Source organism: Rhineura floridana, chromosome 6 (assembly GCF_030035675.1).
Source record: "Rhineura floridana isolate rRhiFlo1 chromosome 6, rRhiFlo1.hap2, whole genome shotgun sequence".
Lineage (NCBI taxonomy): Eukaryota > Metazoa > Chordata > Lepidosauria > Squamata > Rhineuridae > Rhineura > Rhineura floridana.
In genome coordinates, this window is record NC_084485.1 from 10117983 (window position 1) to 10137443 (window position 19461).

Genomic DNA, 19461 nt, shown 5'->3' on the forward strand with positions numbered 1-19461 from the left:
TTCAGCATCCAATGCTCGTTGCTTCTCCCTCTCCTCAAACCCCAATCTCATTCTCTCAATTTCCAACTCCCTCTGTTTTTCCTTCTCTGCACCTTCCATCCTCAATCTCTCAGCTTCCAACTCTCGCTGTTTATCTTTTTCCTCCGCCTCAAAGACCCGCTGCTTTTCTTTCTCATCAGCCTCCCTCCTCAATCTTTCAGTTTCCAACTCATGCTCCCATCTTAACTTCTCTCTCAAATACTCTATATAAGCGGGATTGGTTGAGTATCCTTCTGGGGTCTCTTCTCTGACAGGTTGTTTTTGCTGGGCAGTTGCAAATCCTATAAGTGCTACCCTCAATTCATCTACCCCTTTACCCTCGTGAGGTAAATTGAATGTTACGCACTTCTCCACCAGCTCCTCTCTTTTCATTTTTATGTATTCAGCCACGGTGCTTGAGTTCACTCACTCTTTGCCACACATTCTTTGCCAGTCACTCTCACAAGTAATCTTGTTTTGTTATTTCTGTTTGCCACACCACTGTTAGGGGTTCTCCAGTATTCGTATCTCACTGCTACAGCCAACACCTGTGACGTAGTCTCCTTTTGGTTCGTATCTGGATTCTCTGTTGTTCGTATCCCACCGCTACTGCCACCACCTGTGAGGAGTCCTTCCCTGGCTCTCCCTGTCAGGTTCCTACCTGCGCGTGGCTACTGCCTGTCACTAGGCACCACCAGGGACTCCACCAGTCCGGACCGCACTCTCTTATGGTTTACCTATCCCCTCTAGCACAGATCTCAACAGATCCCCCTGCTAGGCAACCACCAGCCACGTCCCAATACTAGTATTCCCAGAGACTCTGAATACTGGTATTGTTATTCTCTTCACCGCTGCCACCATTTGTTACAGTTTCCCTTCAGCCTTGGTCATTACTTTACCCTCCCTTCTGGTCTGTGAAACCCCAGCCAAGGATCAGGCCTTTGGTAAACCAAATTAAGTATTTATTAAAGATAACAAAGCTAACAAGATTAACAAGATTTCTTCTTAAGGCACATAAGCATATGGTTTTACTCAATACTAATCCGAACTCCACCTCCCTCCTTCTCTTTCCCTCTCCTGGCAAACCACTCTCTCAACCCCACCAAACAACCCACTCTTTCTCTTTTCCCCCCCAGATTCCACTCTCACTCTTCCTTTTATACGTTCAGCCATTTTAAACACTCAGCCAATCATCTAGCATTCTACTGCCCATTCACTCCCCCTCCTCTTTCACTCTACTTACCATGTATCTTTATTTTTATTTATTTTTTATTTATTTATTTAATTTATATACCGCCCTAAGCCCAAGGGCTCTCTGGGCGGTGTACATAACAATAAAGCAATCAGAGAATATATAAATACAATAATACAATGGAATCAAACAAAAATAATCAAAATAGCAGCAAAATACATCAATAAATATTAATAGTACACATTAAAATGTACTATTTATATGTAAAACGAAGAATGAGTGGCGACTCTCACCAACCCAGCCCAGCCCTCATCACCCAGTAGTAAACCAGGTGTATGTGTGCAGGGGGTGGTGGCTCACCTTGATCTGGTACATGCTCTCTGCTTCAGCCCGGCTCTTGGCAGCAATGTCTTCATACTGTGCTTTGACCTCGGCAATGATGCCATCCAAGTCCAGGCTGCGGTTGTTATCCATGGACAAGACCACAGAAGTGTCATTGATCTGAGACTGCATTACACGCAGCTCCTCATCATACAGCTGCCTCAGGAAGTTGATCTCGTCAGTCAGGCATTCCAGACGGGACTCCAGCTCAATCTTGTTCATGTAGGCCTCATCCACATCCTTCTTCAAAAGGACAAAATCATTCTCCTTCTCAGTACGATGGTTGATTTCATCTTCATACTTAGTCTTGAATTCTTCTACAAGGCCTTGCATGTTGGCCAACTCAGCATCCAGCCTTGCTCTCTCCTGCCCCAAGCCGTCCAGCTGCCGGCGCAGGTTGTTGATGTAGGCCTCAAACATACTGTCCATGTTGCTTCGGGTGGTTTTCTGATTCTGCAGGAGACTCCATTTGGTATCCAGCATTTTATTCTGCTGCTCTAGGAAGCGAACCTTGTCAATCAAGTTGGCGAACTTGTTGTTGAGAGTCTTGATCTCCTCTTTTTCTTTGGTCCTCACTTGCTGGATGGTGGGGTCGATCTCCAAGTTGAGCGGCGCCAGCAGGCTCTTGTTCACACTGACGGCCGTGATACCCCCCATGCCGCCGCCGACGGAGGACCCTCGGAAGCTGCTGGCGCTGCCGCCGCCTCCAAACCTGCTGCCCCCATAGCCGGAGGAGGCGTAAGAGGTGCTGACTCGAGAGGCGGTGACGGGGCCCGCCGTATAGGAGCGGCTGCTGAAGGTGCGGACGGGGCCTGAAGAAGTGGTTCGGAAGGAGGATTTCTTCATCATGTTACTTTAGGGGGGGTTTTTCGCCCTCTCTACGGGAGACAAGGCCGGGCGGACACTGCAGAAAGGCCTTCTAAACAACCAACACTTACCATATATACATTAATATAGGAACATCACAAGGGCCTTCTCAGTAGCGGCCCCTACTCTGTGGAATGATCACCTGGCTGAGATCAAGTGGGTGCCGGCCTTGGATGGCTTCAGACAGAAGTTTAAAAGGGGTCTGCTTACCTGTGCATTTTCCTGACCAATTATCTGGTGCCTGGTGTTGATTCTGTGATTTTGTTTTTTCTTGATTCATTGGTTTTTATTTAGATTTTACTGTAGTCGATTGTTGGCTTTATAATGTGAACCACTTTGACCATTCTTCACAGAACGTTAAAATAAAATAACATAAATTGGTTTCAGTGGGACAGTTAAGCTGATGTTCCCAATGGCATGAATGGGACTTCAGTGAACTTGACTTTGCTTGGACATTTTTGTTTCCCTGTATTTTCTAACTCTGGATAGTAGCTGCCTTGAGTTTTTCCCATCGATCTTGTAACTGAAGGGAGACGTTTTGTGAAAGACCACCAACTGGCACCTCATCTCCCTCCTCAGAAAATCTGACAATGCCACTCATTTTTCCAATCTTAAATTCAGTTCTCCACATTTCTGCAGCAATCTGAGCTTTTTTTTTTTTTTTTTTTAAATCCTCATGAAAAATCTTCAGCTTTTTAGTGGGAATTTCTCCTAATAAATACATTTGTGAATGCAGTTTTGACTCACACATTTTTGCAAGCAATTACTCCCAATATAATAAATTTTTAATGTTATTTTCACCAATATAGTTATTTCTGTGCACACTTTCCCCTGGTATATATATGTTTGTAAAAGTTGCTTGGCTGGAGAACTGCATTGCAAAATTTGTATTTTGCACTGCAAAATTTGTACATGTATTTAGGGGCACAGCCTTTGTGACCTTGTTGCACGTATGAGATTTAAAAGAGGGACCTCTTATCTTAATTTCCATTTTGTTTGCATTTTAATAAGAAACTACCTAATTCACACTTCTTGAACCCATATACAAAGACTATATTTGAAAGACTGCTAAACCTTCAAAATTTGGACATCTCCAAAGTTTGCAATGCATTTCTTGAGCCAAGTAATATCTACAAAAAATGAACATACTAGGGTAAAGTCTGAATATAAATGCACACATTTGTGAAAATAACACAAAAATCCATATTAGAGAACGTTGCTTGCAAAAGTGTGTACATTAAGCAAAACTGCACACAAAAAGTTGATTGGAGAAATTTGCATCAAAATGCTTATGAATTTTCATGAGGATTTAAAATGCAAATTGCTGCAGAAATGTGGAGAACTAAGTTTAAGATTGGAAACTGAGAAACTTAGAAATGAAATACTGTAGACAGCCATTCATCCCTAGACACGACACACATCTTGTGTGCTTTTCTGTTTTTTTAAAAAATAAAGCAGTAAGCTTGAGTGAGGAGATTAAAAATCTCTGTTTATAGTCCTCGTGTCTAAAATGTGGAGTGTGGATCACAGGCTTCACTTTCTCTGCTGGCCTGTTCCTCCTGCCCAACTTGGAGTGAATGAGCACCTTGGAATGTGAGGCAATATCCCATGCTGTGTCTGTGGTTGCAAACTATGCTGGAGTTTAAGATGATACTGCAAACAACATTTGACAGTCTCTCTGGCAGCAGAACATCCTTTGCGTAGATGAGGGCTCCTGCAGGGTGGTCACGAAGTGTCTTGAACCCAGTCGGCTCACGCCCATTCTCAATCGGCTCTCTTCTCTGAGGCCTATGTTGCACCAGCCTTGTAGCCTAGATTTTGCCATGGGATGGAACGTTGCCAGGCACTGTACTGTTTCCAGATTCTGGGCTGGACCATTGCCTAATCCCTACTACACTGAGGCCCATTGTTCTGGGATCTCTGGAAGCATCTTCTGCACTTGCGTGCGTACACACACGCACACACACACACACACACACGTGTCCCCTAATGAGAATACATGCGCAGCTAAGGTTTCAATTTTGACCTAATTTTTAAAAAAATTTGACGTATTTTGAAATCCATGTTATGTGGCCACTATTGGGAAAAATGTTTTTAAAAAACCCTCTTCACGCCATCCCATGGTTCTGGCTGATGCAGGGTTAATGTATGTTTATGCAGCCACACAACCCTTGTTTTCTGTACTCTGTCCAGAAGAGATGTCAAAGGATAGCATATTTGTTCAGAGAAGCTGCCCTGAACGGGCCACCAGTCCTGCAGAAGGGTAACCAGTGTCTGGATCCTTCTGACTGCTATTTCTCTTCTGTTTATCTTCCAAACTTCCTGACAATCAGAGTCCAGGATCCTCAGCCAGTTGGACCAGAAGCAGAGTCTCATCTCTTCTGTCTCTTTGCATTTTTGGAAACCCTGATTGGCTTCCAAGTCCAGCTTGCTGATTGGCCAAGAGCCCTATATAAATTTCCTGCTTCTGAAAAGCCCACACTGACTGAATGTCTGCTAGTGACTTGTTGCCAGTTGCTGGGGATGTCTCTTATTCAGTGGCTCAGGACCTGATCCCAGAGATGTTCTCACCTATTTCCTTCTCTGCAGTCATCGTGGACTGCTGTCTTGAACGCAGGCCTCCTTACCTCTGCTTCTGAATCACATTATTCTTTCCAGGATGACCATGCTCACTTTCACCGGTGATGCAGCAAGCAGCGTATATGTGTGTGAGCATTCTGAAGGGTCCTAATTCTGAACACCCTTATGCTCTTCAGTCCTGGGGAGAACCATTGGCAAAGCAGCTGAAAAGCATATTGTGGGAGCATTGTGCAAAGACATGGTTCTTCATTCTGACTCACTTTGTGCAAAAGGATCAACAGTTTGACCTCGCTAGCTGCCTATACCGAAACACTTATCATATAGCTCAACAGTGCCACCTGCAGATACTTCTTAAGTATTGTTGCCCTTGGAGGGAAACAGGAAATTGACAGCTTTATTTTTGTATGTCTAAGAATTTAACACTCTCAACCCCCCTCAACATGTTAAGGTGTGCATCCTAATGGGGGGATTGGATGCATGTTAGTCTGGTGTCTCAGCTTTGACCATCCCGCCTTGGGTGCCCCTGCTAGGGGTTTAGCCTCTTGCTCTAGACTCCTGACGGCATTGCTCTCAGCTCTCAGCCAAGAGGCTAGACTCCTAGCAGGGGCACCCAAGGCGGAATGGTCAAAGCTGAGACACCAGACTAAGATGCATCCAAACTGAGAGGAAGGCAATGGTAAACCACCTCTGAATACCTCTTACCACGCAAACCCTATGAACAGAGTATCCAAAATGCAACATGAGATAGACAGAAGTATAGTTTCCAAATTGCGTGAAGTATTAGTTCCCCTCTATTCAGCACTGGTTAGGCCCCATCTGGAATACTGTGTCCAGTTCTGATCTCCGCACTTCAAGAAGGATGCAGACAAACTGGAACAGCTTCAGAGGAGGGCAACAAGGATGATCAGGGGACTAGAAACCAAACCCTATCATGAGAGATGGAAAGAACTGGGCATGTTTAGCCTGGAGAAGAGAAGACTGAGGGGAGATATGATAGCACTCTTCAAGTACATGAAAGGTTGTCACACAGAGGAGGACCAGGATCTCTTCTCAATCATCCCAGACTGCAGGACACGGAATAATGGGCTCAAGTTGCAGGAAGCCAGATTTTGACTGGACATCAGGAAAAACTTCCTAACTGTTAGAGCCATATGACAATGGAACCAATTACCTAGAGAGGTAGTGGGCTCTCCGACACTGGAGGCATTCAAGAGGCATCTGGACAGCCATCTGTCGGGAATGCTTTGATTTGGATTCCTGCATTGAGCTTGGGGTTGGACTTGATGGCCTTATAGGCCCAACTCTACTATTCTATGATTCTATGAGACCCCCAGGTCAGAAGGCTCGCTGAGCTACTGGGGAAGAACAAAGGACGAGTAGTGCTGTGACTAATGATGCAGTTGGGTCAAAGCCGAAAGGAAGCCCAGAGGCTGATGCGCACAGATGGGAAAGGAGAGTCCAGAGTTGTATGACGCACACAATAGGAACATGGAATGTGAGAAGCATGAATCAGGGAAAGTTAGAAATTGTCAAGTAAGAAATGGAACCTATTAACATTACAATACTTGGTGTGAGTGTATTAAAACGGATGGGAATGGGACATTTTCAATCAGGTGACTACAAAATATTTTATGCAGGAAATGAGAAATCAAGAAGAAACGGGGTTGCTTTAATAGTGAGAAGTGATGTAGCAAAAGGAATTAGGAGATACAATGCAAGGTCTGAGCGAGTGATATAATGAGATTAAATGGGAAACCTATTAACATAGCTATCATCTAAGTCTATGCTCCAATGTCAAATGCAGAAGAAGAATTTGAGACATTTTACGCAGAAGTACAGGAGGAAATTGATCACACACCAAAACAAGATATGATGATAATCATGGGGGACTGGAATGCAAAAGTAGGGAACAGAGAAGAACTAGGAATTGTGGGAAAATGGGTCTTAGGTGACAGAAATGAAGCAGGAGAAAGACGTTGAATTCTGTAAAGCCAATAATTTGTTTCTTGCAAACACATTATTTGAGCAACCAAAAAAGACATCATGAGATGGTCAATATAGGAATCAAATTGATTATATAATTGGAAACAGAAGATGGAGAAGTTCCATACTTTCTACAGAAACAAGACCAGGAGCAGTCTATGGTACAGATCATGAACTGGTAATATCGAAAATCAGAGTAAAGCTAAAGAACAACAACAAAGCAATCATAATGCCAAAATACAATTTAAATAACATCCCAGAAGAATATAAAGATCAGATAAGGAACAGATTTGAGGCTTTAAACTTAGTTGACAGAGAACCAGAAGAACTATGGACTGAAGTCAGGGACATTATCAGGGAAGAATGCAAAAAGACAATACCTCTAGTTAAAAAGAGAGAAAGACCCCAATGGATGACTGAAGAAACTCTTAAAATGGTTAAAGAGAGAAGGAAAACAAAAGCAAAAGGAGATAGAAACACAGTCAGAACCCAAAATGCAACAATACAGTGACTAGTACGTAGGAACAAAGAGAACTATTACAATGGTTACTGTATAGAAACAGAAGAAGACAACAAAAAGGGAAGAACAAGAGCCCTATTGCCAAAGGTTAGAGAAATTAAAGGGAAATTTAAACCACGAGTAGGGATGTTGAATAATCAGCAGGGGAACACACTGACTGACCAAGATGAAATAAAAGGAAGAGGGAAGCAATACACTGAAGAACTCTATAAAAGAGATGCCAGGATGACAGATTCATTCACGGAGGAACCATATGATGAAGAACCAGAAATTTTAGAATGTGAGGTAAAAGCTGTTCTTAAAATATTTGGAAGAAACAAATCCCCAGGAACAGATGGCATACCAATAGAGTTGCTACAAGCTACTGAGATGGAATCTGTCCAAATTTTGACAAAAATCTGTCAAGAAATATGGAAAACTAAACAATGGCCTACAGACTGGAAGCGTTCAATATATATCCCAATTGCAAAGAAATGGGATCCCAGGGAATGCAGTAATTATTGAACTATTGCCTTAATATCCCATGCAGGTAAAGTAATGCTCAGGATTCTACAACAAAAGCTCTTACCATATATGGAACGAGAAATGCCAGATGTCCAAGCTGGATTTAGAAAGGGAAGAGGCACCAGAGATCATATCGGAAACACACGTCGGATAATGGAATGGAGCAAGGAATTTCAGAAGAAAATCACCCTATGCTTTGTAGATTACAGCAAAGGCTTTGACTGTGTAGATCATGAAAAACTATGGAATGCTTTAAAAAAAATGGGGGTGTCACAGCATCTGATTGTCCTGATGTGCAACCTATACTCTGCACAAGAGGCTACTGTGAGGACAGAATATGGAGAAACTGATTGGTTCCCCATCGGAAAGTGTATGAGACGGGTTTATTTTATCACCCTATTTGTTTAATCTATACATAGAACATATCATACGGAAAGCAGGATTGGACCAAGATGAAGGAGGTGTGAAAACTGGAGGGAGAAATATCAATAATTTAAGATATGCAGATGATACCATACTACTAGCAGAACCAGTAATGATTTGAAACGAATGCTGATGAAAGTTAAAGAGGAAAGCGCAAAAGCAGGACTACAGCTGAACGTGAAGAAGACTAAAGTAATGACAACAGAAGATTTATGTAACTTCAAAGTTGACAATGAGGACATTGAACTTGTCAAGAAATCAGAAGAAGGCTAGGACTGGGGAGGGCAGCTATGAGAGAACTAGAAAAGGTCCTCAAATGCAAAGATGTATCACTGAACACCAAAGTCAGGATCATTCAGACCATGATATTCCCGATCCCTAAGAAGCAAGTCATGCCAAATTCAGTAAGGTTTATTCCTTAGAAAGCAGATTTAGGATTGCAGCCTTAGTGTTGTCTGAAATACATAACTGTTTTTACTTAGAAACATTACTGTTACTGAGGTACTCAATTCAGTTAGCACTTCACACACACTCTGAAACTCCTTGACACCTTGAGCTTTGCTCTACAGGTGACTGCAACCAGTGTGTAGTCTTTGCAAGCACAAAGAGGAAGAACATGGGGGTGTAAACTGATGGGAGTGAAAATTTAGGAACGGGGGCAGAAATTAATTTCAGTTTGCATTTTAAGGCAAGCCCACCTAATTCACTTTCCAAACCAGTACATAAATCCAAAATGCAGCCATCCTTCAAGAATCACACTTCTTTAAATTTTGTAGTTGTGCTTGCCAACCAATAAATTTGTACAATGCATACATATTGCACAAAACCTATGCACAAAAATTTGTGTGTTAGTGAAAGTAGCATACAAAAATAAATTACACTAGGGAAAATGGCTTACACAATTGCATACATAAGAACATAGGAAGAGCCTGCTGGATCAGGCCAGTGGCCCATCTAGTCCACCATCCTGTTCTCACAGTGGCCAACCAGGTGCCTGGGGGAAGCCCGCAAGCAGGACCCGAGTGCAAGAACACTCTCCCCTCCTGAGGCTTCCGGCAACTGGTTTTCAGAAGCATGCTGCCTCTGACTAGGGTGGCACAGCACAACCATCATGGCTAGTAGCCATTGATAGCCCTGTCCTCCATGAATTTGTCTAATCTTCTTTTAAAGCCATCCAAGCTGGTGGCCATTACTGCATCTTGTGGGAGCAAATTCCATAGTTTAACTATGCGCTGAGTAAAGAAGTACTTCCTTTTGTCTGTCCTGAATCTTCCAACATTCAGCTTCTTTGAATGTCCACAAGTTCTAGTATTATGAGAGAGGGAGAAGAACTTTTCTCTATCCACTTTCTCAATGCCATGCATAATTTTATACACTTCTATCATGTCTCCTCTGACCCGCCTTTTCTCTAAACTAAAAAGCCCCAAATGCTGCAACCTTTCCTCGTAAGGGAGTCGCTCCATCCCCTTGATCATTCTGGTTGCCCTCTTCTGAACCTTTTCCAACTCTAGAATATCCTTTTTGAGATGAGGCGACCAGAACTGTACACAGTATTCCAAATGCGGCTGCACCGTAGATTTATACAACGGCATTATGATATCGGCTGTTTTATTTTCAATACCTTTCCTAATTATCGCTAGCATGGAATTTGCCTTTTTCACAGCTGCTGCACACTGGGTCGACATTTTCATTGTGCTGTCCACTACAACCCCGAGGTCTCTCTCCTGGTCGGTCACCAGACCCCATGAGCGTAGTCAGACCCCATGAACATTAGGCAAAATTGTATAAAATGAGTATATTAGGGAAATGTGCATGAAAATGCATACTAATTTTCATGGAGATGTCTTTTAAAAATTAGCTGAGGCAGAAATGGGGTGACCTTAATGGGGAATTCTATATATCCACACATATATAATCATAGAAATTAAGGCGGCACATTTCTTTCATAATCATAAGGAGTTAAATATTGAACTTCAGGCCTATTGGGGCCCTGAGATTCGTGCTTATAGAGAACCTTGAATCTTAGACTTTAATTCAGATCTGAAAGAAAGAAAAACCTGTTGCAAAACAGCAGCAGTCACAGAGACCTTCTGTTTCTTTGCCAAGACCCGATGTAGAAAATTAATTACTTTATTGTTAGGAATCAAGGAGCGTTAAAATTGTGAGAAGAAGTTGTGATTGCCACTGTTTGATTCTTGAATGCCATCTAAATGAGAAAAGTTTTATAGCATAATCAAATGTTTTAATGAAGAGAAATAGAAAGATTTTATAATGATTTTAAAACAATCCAGTGTGTTACATTTATAACTTTATAAGTGTGTTTTTATTAAGAAAAGGGTATTCTGGGTGGCCTGTCTCTTCTGGGGCTGAAATATACTAGTTAGCCAGAGTTATCCAGCTTTTTTCTTAGTCTGTGTGGTTTCACAATGTAGCTCAGCGGTTTTAAACAAAATTCTCTATCATGAGTTGTGTATTTTATAAGGAAATGGGATTTCTGAGAAAATACAAGGACATAAGGAGACCTGTGGCAAAGGAATAGAACTGGGGGTGCTCATACATTCCCAAACACCCTGAGTTGATGCAAACTTAACTCAGAGAACTTGTCCAAATATTTTCAGGTGTACCTAGGTCAGCTTGACTGATCAAGAACAATGGCATACGGAATGTACCAAGTATGCTTGAAAGCATATTCACAATAGTAACTGTTCCAACTAGTCCCAAAAATTCATTAGACTTGAGAGACAGTAGGACAATGGAAATATTAACAAGATGGACAGAATCTTGGAATCACTACTGGAGTTAGCTAATGCTTTCTGATTGGTTTGGAACGATGTTACGTGGGCAAGGACTCATGAGATTGGTGAAATAATTGTCACATGCTGTAACTGTACTCTGTAAAAGAGCTTGCACACAGTGCCTCTGTGCAGTCTCTCCTGGATGTTTCTGGAGGCTGACCCTGCATGTGCATATGCATATCCTTGTAAAGAATAAAGGCTTACCTTTTTGCTTCAAGCCTGTGTCTTCAAATTTATTCAAGGACCCCCAGCAAAAGATCCCAATGGAGAAAAAATTCTCCAACAACCTGAACTTAAGATTCAAGGAATGACAAACTGAAACAGAAATGGACAGAGTCTTCTCTTATTGGCAGGAGATTGCTGGTACTCATTTTCATAACACTGTCAGGTTTATTAATGGGAAGTAACTGAAACAGAAAAAGCAAGGGGAGGACAGAAAAATAATCTGTACAGCAGCAATCCTACCCAATATGGTTTTTTAAAAAAAGATTTTATTATTACTCATTAAACAAAGCAATACAAGAAACCGTAAGAAGAAATAGAAAATGCAGAGATATCCTGGACAATCGTTATCCCAGTCCCCCAACCCCTCCCTTTGGGTTCTACTGGAATTTTGACCATCAAATGTATTCAAAGAAACAACCAATCAAACAAATTCAAGTGAGCCCTATCTGTTGAGCTGCTGCTGACAGTTAACCATATAAATTATGTTAGTATGGATTTTTTTTGTTCCCAGGCATTCAAGCATTTCTTCAGCTTCATCATGACAAGCGAGTTACAGTTTAAATAAAGCAGCCTTTCAAAATTCTAACGAATCTGCACTCCCAGGTATTTTAATGATTTAAAGCAGGCAGAAATACCAGAATGTGCTCTAGTCTTCTTATGTGCTGTTGATCCCACATTAAAGAGAAACTCAGGCTTAGCACAGTTGGTTTTGAACCCTGATATATTTCCTTATAATTCCAATACTTGGAATATCTCTTGCATAGCTTCAACAGGGTTGGCACTATTGTCCGCATCCCTCTAATTTATTCATTGGCGATCACTCATGGCCGAGTAAGACTGTCTTCCAGGGTAAGGTCTACGCTTCATTCGGGAGAATGCAGCACTCGCAGAGGTCAGACAATGCTGAATTATTATTAATCGTCGAGTATAATATATGGACATCTGCACAGTAGAAGATAATGTCCCCAAATTTCAGCCTCTTACCATTTAGTTTTTTTTGCTGTAAACAGGTAAAATATCCTGTTATTTTGCCTTTAGTGTGCTTTTTTGGTCCCAACCAATGTTAATGTTAACATAGTGGGATAAAAATGTCCCATCTGGTTTTTCAAATAAACCTGACCCAAGTAAGCAGAGAGGTGACCTTATTCTGATACAACACACATGGTTTTGTTTTAGGGCATTATATTAGGCTGCAATGGGCTGGATGTGGGTGAACGAGCTGAAATTAAATCCGGACAAGACAGAAGTGTTGTCTGTGAGCAGAAATGCTAACCAGGATTGGGGTTGTTGGCCCATGGGCTGCACTCCCCATGACGGAGCAGGTCCACAGTCTGAGAGTCCTCCTTGATCCAGCTTTGCTGTTAGAAGATCAAGTAGTGGCAACGGCCAGGGGGATTTTCGCTCCACTTTGGCTGTTGCACCAGCTGCAGCCCTATCTTAGATGCGCAGATCTGACCACCCTTGCCCATGCCCTAGTCACCTTGCGTTTGGATTACTGTAATGCGCTCTATGTGGGGCTGCCTTTGAAGACTGCTCAGAAGCTTCAGCTGGTCCAAAATGCGACTGCCAGGATGTTAACTAGAGCTGCTTTGAGCACATTACACCTGTGCCAAAAGGGCTGAATTGGCTCCCAGTTTGCTTCCGAGTACGATTCAAGGTGCTGGTATTGACCTTTAAAGCAATAAATGGTTTGGGACCTAGGTATCTGTCTGCCTGCCTTCCCGATTAGATGTGCCCATTGCACAAGAGTCAGGGAAGAGGGGCTGTTGCGAGTGTCTACTATATTTGAAGCTCGATTGGCAAATACTGGCAACAGAGCCTTCTCTGTTGTGGCCCTTAGACTGTGGAATGCCCTTCCCTGTGAGGTAGGATCAGCCCCCTCTTCCTGTTTTTAGATAGGAGTTGAAGACACATCTTTTTATACATACATTTGGCTAAAATCCTACCCATGTTCGGATGTTTTTAAGGATTTTAAGGTTTTATGGATTTGTTTATGTATGTTTTTTGTTTTTGCATTTTTAAATTTCTGTATGATTTTATGTATGCTTTGTTTTTTATATCAGTGTAATCCACCTCAGGATCCACATTCCGGGTAAGTGGCAGACAACAAAAATAAATTTATTATTACCATCCCAAACCATACTGGAATTTGGGTTGGGATAGTAAAATGTTCCTCAGAACTGCCTATGTCAGTTTCTGAATTATCATTTATGGATAAACAATGTCCCATGATGTTTTTCATGCAAAAATGGATCTAGGGAATTTTATGGAGGAAAATTCTCCCTCTCATAATACTAGAACTTCTGGACATCCAATGAAGCTGAATGTTGGGAGATTCAGGATTGACAAAAGAAAGTCCTTCACACAGCACACAGTTAAACTATGGAATTGGCTCCCTCAAAAGGTAGTGATGGCTACCAACTTGGATGGCTTTAAAAAAGAATTAAACAAATTCATGCAGAATAAGGCTATCAATGGCTGCTAGCCATGATGAGTATGTTCTGTATCCAATGCTGAAGGCGGTATGTCTCTGAATACCAGCTGCTGGGAATCCCAAGGGGTGAAGAGTGCTCTTCTAGCAGCAAGGCTGGATCCAGGACTCCCACACTGCGGACCTGCTCCTTCACGGGGAGTACAGCCGCATTCAGAGTGGGCCAACAGTGTATCTGGTTGGACATTGTGAGAAGAGGCTGTTGGACTAGATGGGCCTTTGGCCTGATTTAGCAGCCGGGCTCCTTTTATTTTCTTACAGTGCCCCTCTTCTGACACAACACATGTGGCTTTGTTTGGAATATGCTACTGCCCTAAGATGCACTAGAATTTGGCTTGAGTTAGGCAAAGTATACCCCCAAACTGCCCATGAGACTAACCCATTTAATTGTGGTGTATGCTCTTGTAGGCCACTTTGTCAGCTGCATTCCAATTCAAGTTACCACTTTTTAGCCCTTGGCTCTTCACGATATATATATTATTCCTCTCTTTGATGGCCATTGTTTTTCACCGACTAGAAGAGCCCTCCTGGGCCAGATGGAAGGCCCACGTACACCAGCATCCACAAGCAGGACATGGGGACAATTGCCCTCTGCAGCTCACGATCCGCAGCAACTGGCATGTTTTTTTCTACTGGAGAATGTAGGAGCTATCCATGCCCCGATCCTTCACTAATTTGCCTAAAAGATGGAATATGTGTGAAGGGAGCCGCGTACGATTTCATCATTGCTGGTCTTTAAAAACACTCTGAAGGCACAAAGGAGTTGGGCTTTACTTGATTACAAAAGCAGCTGCTCTTCCCCCCCCCTTTTTTAATGTGTTTTCAGGTTTAGTCTTGTGTAAGTCGCTTTGTGCCCTGAAATAAAAAATCACATAAAGCCGTCGAAAGCAGCTTATGCTTATGCTATTTTTTGTATCTGTGCACTTTTCTTTCATTTTTTTGGCGTATTTTCAGGCCTCCCCTTTTTACGTTTCCTCCCTCACTAAGGCTGCAGTCCAAAAAACGCCTACTCAGAAGTAAGCTCCATTGGGTTCAATGGGACTTACTCCCAGGTAAGTGTGTACTGGACTGCGGCCTAACTCTCCATTTTCATTTTTTCCCTTCCTCTGTTCTTTTCCGCTTCATCCTCTTCACCAAAGTCGTCCCATTTACTATCCCCCCTTCCTCTAATTCCCACACGGTCCGTTTGGTAGAACATCCGCTACGACAGGAAGCCTGACGGGGCTTGTAGTCCTTCCCTCGGCTATGAAGCACTACTGGGAACATCTAGCCTCCGAACTACATCTCCCACAATGCCTCACGGATCAAAACACGGGCGTCGCGCGCCGCCCTCTGGGAGCAGTAGTACGGGTTCGCTCCGCCGAGCCCAGCGGCTGAAGGCGACGAGGGGCGCGACGGGACTCCATTTCCCATCGTGCCTTGGGCCGGCGCGCCTAACGGAGGCGGCGGCGGCGTGTGAGCTCGTCGGCTCCTAACCGTGGCCCGCCGGACTGCGGCACGGCTTCCTCAGCCGCATCCCGGGGCGCTGTCCCTCCCCTACACGCACCCGGGCGAGCCGAGGAGCCGGCGCCATGGGCGGGGAGGAGGAGATCGTGCGGATCGCCAAGCGGCTCGACAAGATGGTCGCCAAGAAAAGCGCAGTGAGTGACTCTGCCGCAAGTCTGGCTGGCCCCGACTGACGGACGGCTGCTTTCGCTTCGCCGCCTCCTGGCCCCGCCCCTTGCTGGGCCACACATGCACGCGCGCGCTCGGTTCCCTCCCTAAAGCCCCGCCCTTCGCCTCTGCTCCCTCACAACGGCATCTCGCCGCTTCTTGCCCTTTCCTCATAGCGGTATAGCCTTGTAGCGGGCCGCCCTGGCCGCTGTCTCCTTGGCAACCGCCCGTTCGCGTCTCGCGAAGGACTAGCCCCGCCCCCCTCGGAGCTTTAAAAAACCCTCAGTTAAAAGGCCCCGCCCACAACGTCCTTCTCACGCTCGTGAGGAGAAAGCGCCGCCCTCCTCTCGGGGGTTAGCCCCGCTCACAATTTTCTTCCTCCTGAAGACTCCTCGTTTTGCCTCTCGCAATTTTAGCTCCGCCCTAGTGGCCGCAGTCCTCGAGACGCTTCTTGCGCTCTTCGGCAGTTAGCCCCGCCCACTTCGCCTCGCGAGCGCCTCCCACTCTGTGCCCTGCCTTTTTGGGCACGCCCCCCTCGTATCTCAGCCTTGAAAATTCTGTAGTTACCGGCCTCCCCTCCCCCCAATAATGTGCTCATTTGCGTATGTTAATTTCATTTTATATTTACCTATTACACCTTCATTTTATAGTTATCTTTTACATCTGCCCATTCTCTATGCTAAGCCGATCATTCTTTAACCTTTTCCCCCAGCCACCTTCTGAAAATTGCATGGCGGACCACTTCATGGTTTTTCTGCCTTTTGTAGCAGTTGTAATGTGCTTTATCAGATGCTGTAATTCTATTGGTATTGCTTCATTTATTTCTTATATATTGTACTGTATTATAAGTTGAATTCCATAAAATACAATATCAGAAAGTAAATAGCTATTTATTTATTTATTTATTTAATTTATTAGTCGCCCATCTGGCTGGCTGTCCAGCCACTCTGGGTGACGTACAAAATAAAAACATACAAATACATTAAAACATTAAAAATCTCAACAATAATAATAAAACCTAACCCACCCCAAAAGCCTGCCTGAAGAGCCAGGTCTTCAAGGCCCGGCGGAAGCTCATCATAGAGGGGGCATGGCGGAGATCATTTGGGAGGGAATTCCACAAAGTGGGGGCCACAATTGAAAAAGCCCTCTCCCTAGTCCTCACCAGTCTAGCTGTTTTAACTGGTGGGACAGAGAGAAGGCCTTTTGAGGCTGATCTTGTTGAGCGGCATCCCTGATGATGTTGGAGGCGCTCCTTCAGATAGACTGGCTAAATAATAGCTAAATAAATAAATGTATAAAAACCAATGTGACTATTTAATGCAGTGGATGTAGTGTCTCCACAAATTTACAGACAGCTGGAGGACCAGCTGGATCCAATCTGGTGGTCCACAGTTTGGGAGCCCCTTGGGTCAGGCTAGGAAAGAGGGCTGGCTTAGCTGTCACAGGAGTGGTGTGGACTGTACCACTTCCAGACACAGGGGTGTTCTGTGATGGAATGCTGCTCAAGTACAAAAATAATGAACCTGGACAGGCAACGCTAGTATGCTAGGCAGGAGGATTTCAATTTAGGCTTTTCTCTTATGTCTAGCTTTTTAAGTTGAGGGAGTTTTTATAGGTGAACGTTCAGTGATTTGAGCCTCCTCTCCCCCTCCCCAGAAGTGGTGCTGCTCTTGTCAGGTATAAACCCCCCCACAGAACCTCACTCCCCTCTTCTTTTCAGAGTCCCTGATGGTAGTCCCTGATGGAGTTCTGAGTCTGGGGCCCTTACGCTCTGCCTTTGAAAACAGGGATAGGGATCCTCTGGACCTCCAGACTACAACTTTTGGTCAAAAGGTGGGGTAGAAATAAACAACAACAACAACAATAACAACTGTTGGACTACAACTCCTATCATTGCTGACGATTGGCCATGCTGGCTGGGTCTGATGGGAGCTGTATTTTGTTTATTTATTATTTGATTTATATCCCGCCCTTCCTCCCGGCAGGAGCCCAGGGCAGCAGCAACCCCTGGAGGGCACTAGATCCCCCATTCTTGCTTTAAATTAACACATGCAGAACAAGGGCTGCCGCCACTATCCCACCTCTACGATCCCACTTCTTCGCCTTCTTTTAGTGCACAATCCTGCACGTAAAGAGAGAAAGGATACCACGGGTCTTTTCCAGCCCTTTAACGCTTAATGGCAAAGAGAAATGTCTGGAAGCAGAGACTGACTTTCGGGTGCGTGCTGAAAAAGATTTGTTGTGTCCCCCCCCCCCCCCGACCCATTCCTCCAGTAATAGGGCTGTCTTTTTAAACGTCAGAGGCTATAAGGAGGGGAAATTGCTCCGGGAGTCCTGAACACCAGGCAACAGTGCTGAAGCTGGTTGGCTTGCTTTATACAATTGGCTGCCAATCAATGGCAAAATAAAATTGAGTAATAGTATGGATTTTGGATCTGTGCGCAGATTCTTCAAATGAGCGCTACCCCTTGCTTCAAAAAAACAGAAGGGGTGGGGAACTTCTTACTCTGCTGAGGACCATATTTCCTTGAGGTAATCCCTTGGGGCCACAGGCCAGTAGTGGGCTGCACAGGGAGGAAGCCAGCAGTGGACGGTGCCAGAGCCAAAAGGGGACAGGGCACCCCCATTTTCTCTGTCACCCTCTTTCCTTCACTTCTTGCCTCCTGCATGAAATCAAGCTGAGGGTCACATGTTGCTCACCCTGATCTAGACCTTAACCCCCAACTTCAGAAATGTGTTCCTCTTGGGTACCTCTTCTGAATTTCTCCTTTTCCTCCCAGTACCTGTATTCTGAGAGCAGAACGCAGATTTTCCTCCCAGACGTCTGTAAGGAATGTGCCTTGTTCCAGGACTAGTTGTTCCCAGTCTTCTCTTCCTCCTTGAGAGGAAGGAGAGTAGTGGAGAGCCCTCCTGCTCACTTGGGTGCAAGCAGAGTTGTTTTTGCTGGGCTTGTTTTTATTTAAAGCATTTTTTTATGTCATGCTTTGTCAAAGTTGGTTTGAGGGCAGTTTCTAATTTCCCCCTCAAAGTACTAAATTCAAATAGCCACAATAAGAATCAGTTTTATTTCCTTGCAAGACACGATGGATTTTGTAAAGGTGCTTAAACTGCATTAGTTTCAATATATCTTTTGCTGGCCTAATTTCTGTGGCCAAGAAAGCCTTTGCCTTTTGGATTGGCTTCTATGGGAGCAAAATTGCACTATGATGAATGGATAAAGTGAATTCTTGGATTTTACCATTATCTTGGCCAAACTGTTATTCAAAGAGGTGATTAAAAACTCTTCCGTGAAAGCAGAAATTGGCTCTCACTGTGTTTTTCTGTGAGGCCTGGCCTGGATGGATTTTCAGAAAGCTGAAAAGGGTCTGAGCTTTGTTAAAGAGCAGGTTGTTTGTTCTGGATATTGCTGTAGTTCCTGGGCCTTCCAGCTTTGCTCCAATCGATTTCTCCATGGCTTCTTTTCTCGTTGGATTGCTCTGGGGATTGAATCCCTTTCAGAGATGAAACACAGACCCTCTCTATGGGGAGAGAGAGATCAAAAGCCAGAAAGCCTGTCAATTTAGGTCTCTTTCTGCCTGTGTGATTCTAGTCCCCGTGGAGGTTGTATTTTCTAAAAGCTCGGAATATTTACTCTTTGAACTGAGCAGGACAGTCCCTGTCTGATGGCATGGGCAGAGGAGCTCCAGAACAGTCTTGATGGATTCCAGGCTGATCTGCGTCTGGTTAACACTGCAGAAAGGTGGCCTGTGCATATTCCTTCATCAAATATTGATAGACTAAAAAGAGGGGAACAGATCCAAGGGTGCCAGGTGACACTGTCTTATTA

General features: G+C 44.0%; 2 protein-coding genes across 10 annotated transcripts in view; one reads left to right on the forward strand and one right to left on the reverse strand.

Annotated features, from left to right (window-relative positions):
* Positions 1 to 1507: 1507 nt before the first annotated feature.
* Positions 1508 to 2501, reverse strand: LOC133386557 (keratin, type II cytoskeletal 8-like). The gene has a single exon (XM_061630233.1). The coding sequence runs from the start codon at positions 2438 to 2440 to the stop codon at positions 1523 to 1525; it is 918 nt and encodes a 305-aa protein (XP_061486217.1). The 5' UTR covers positions 2441 to 2501; the 3' UTR covers positions 1508 to 1522.
* A 12842-nt stretch (positions 2502 to 15343) lies between these two features.
* The window catches only part of TCEA2 (transcription elongation factor A2), a 41537-nt gene continuing 37419 nt past the window's right edge, over positions 15344 to 19461 (forward strand). For 4 of the 9 annotated variants that reach the window (XM_061630989.1, XM_061630988.1, XM_061630990.1 and 1 more), the window contains exons 1-2: positions 15344 to 15619; positions 17356 to 17468. In XM_061630989.1, the coding sequence (XP_061486973.1) occupies positions 17364 to 17468 (105 nt within the window). In that variant the 5' untranslated portion in view covers positions 15344 to 15619; positions 17356 to 17363. The remainder of the gene's footprint in view (positions 15620 to 17355; positions 17469 to 19461) is intronic. The other 5 variants (XM_061630987.1, XM_061630984.1, XM_061630985.1 and 2 more) reach the window with 3 other exon arrangements.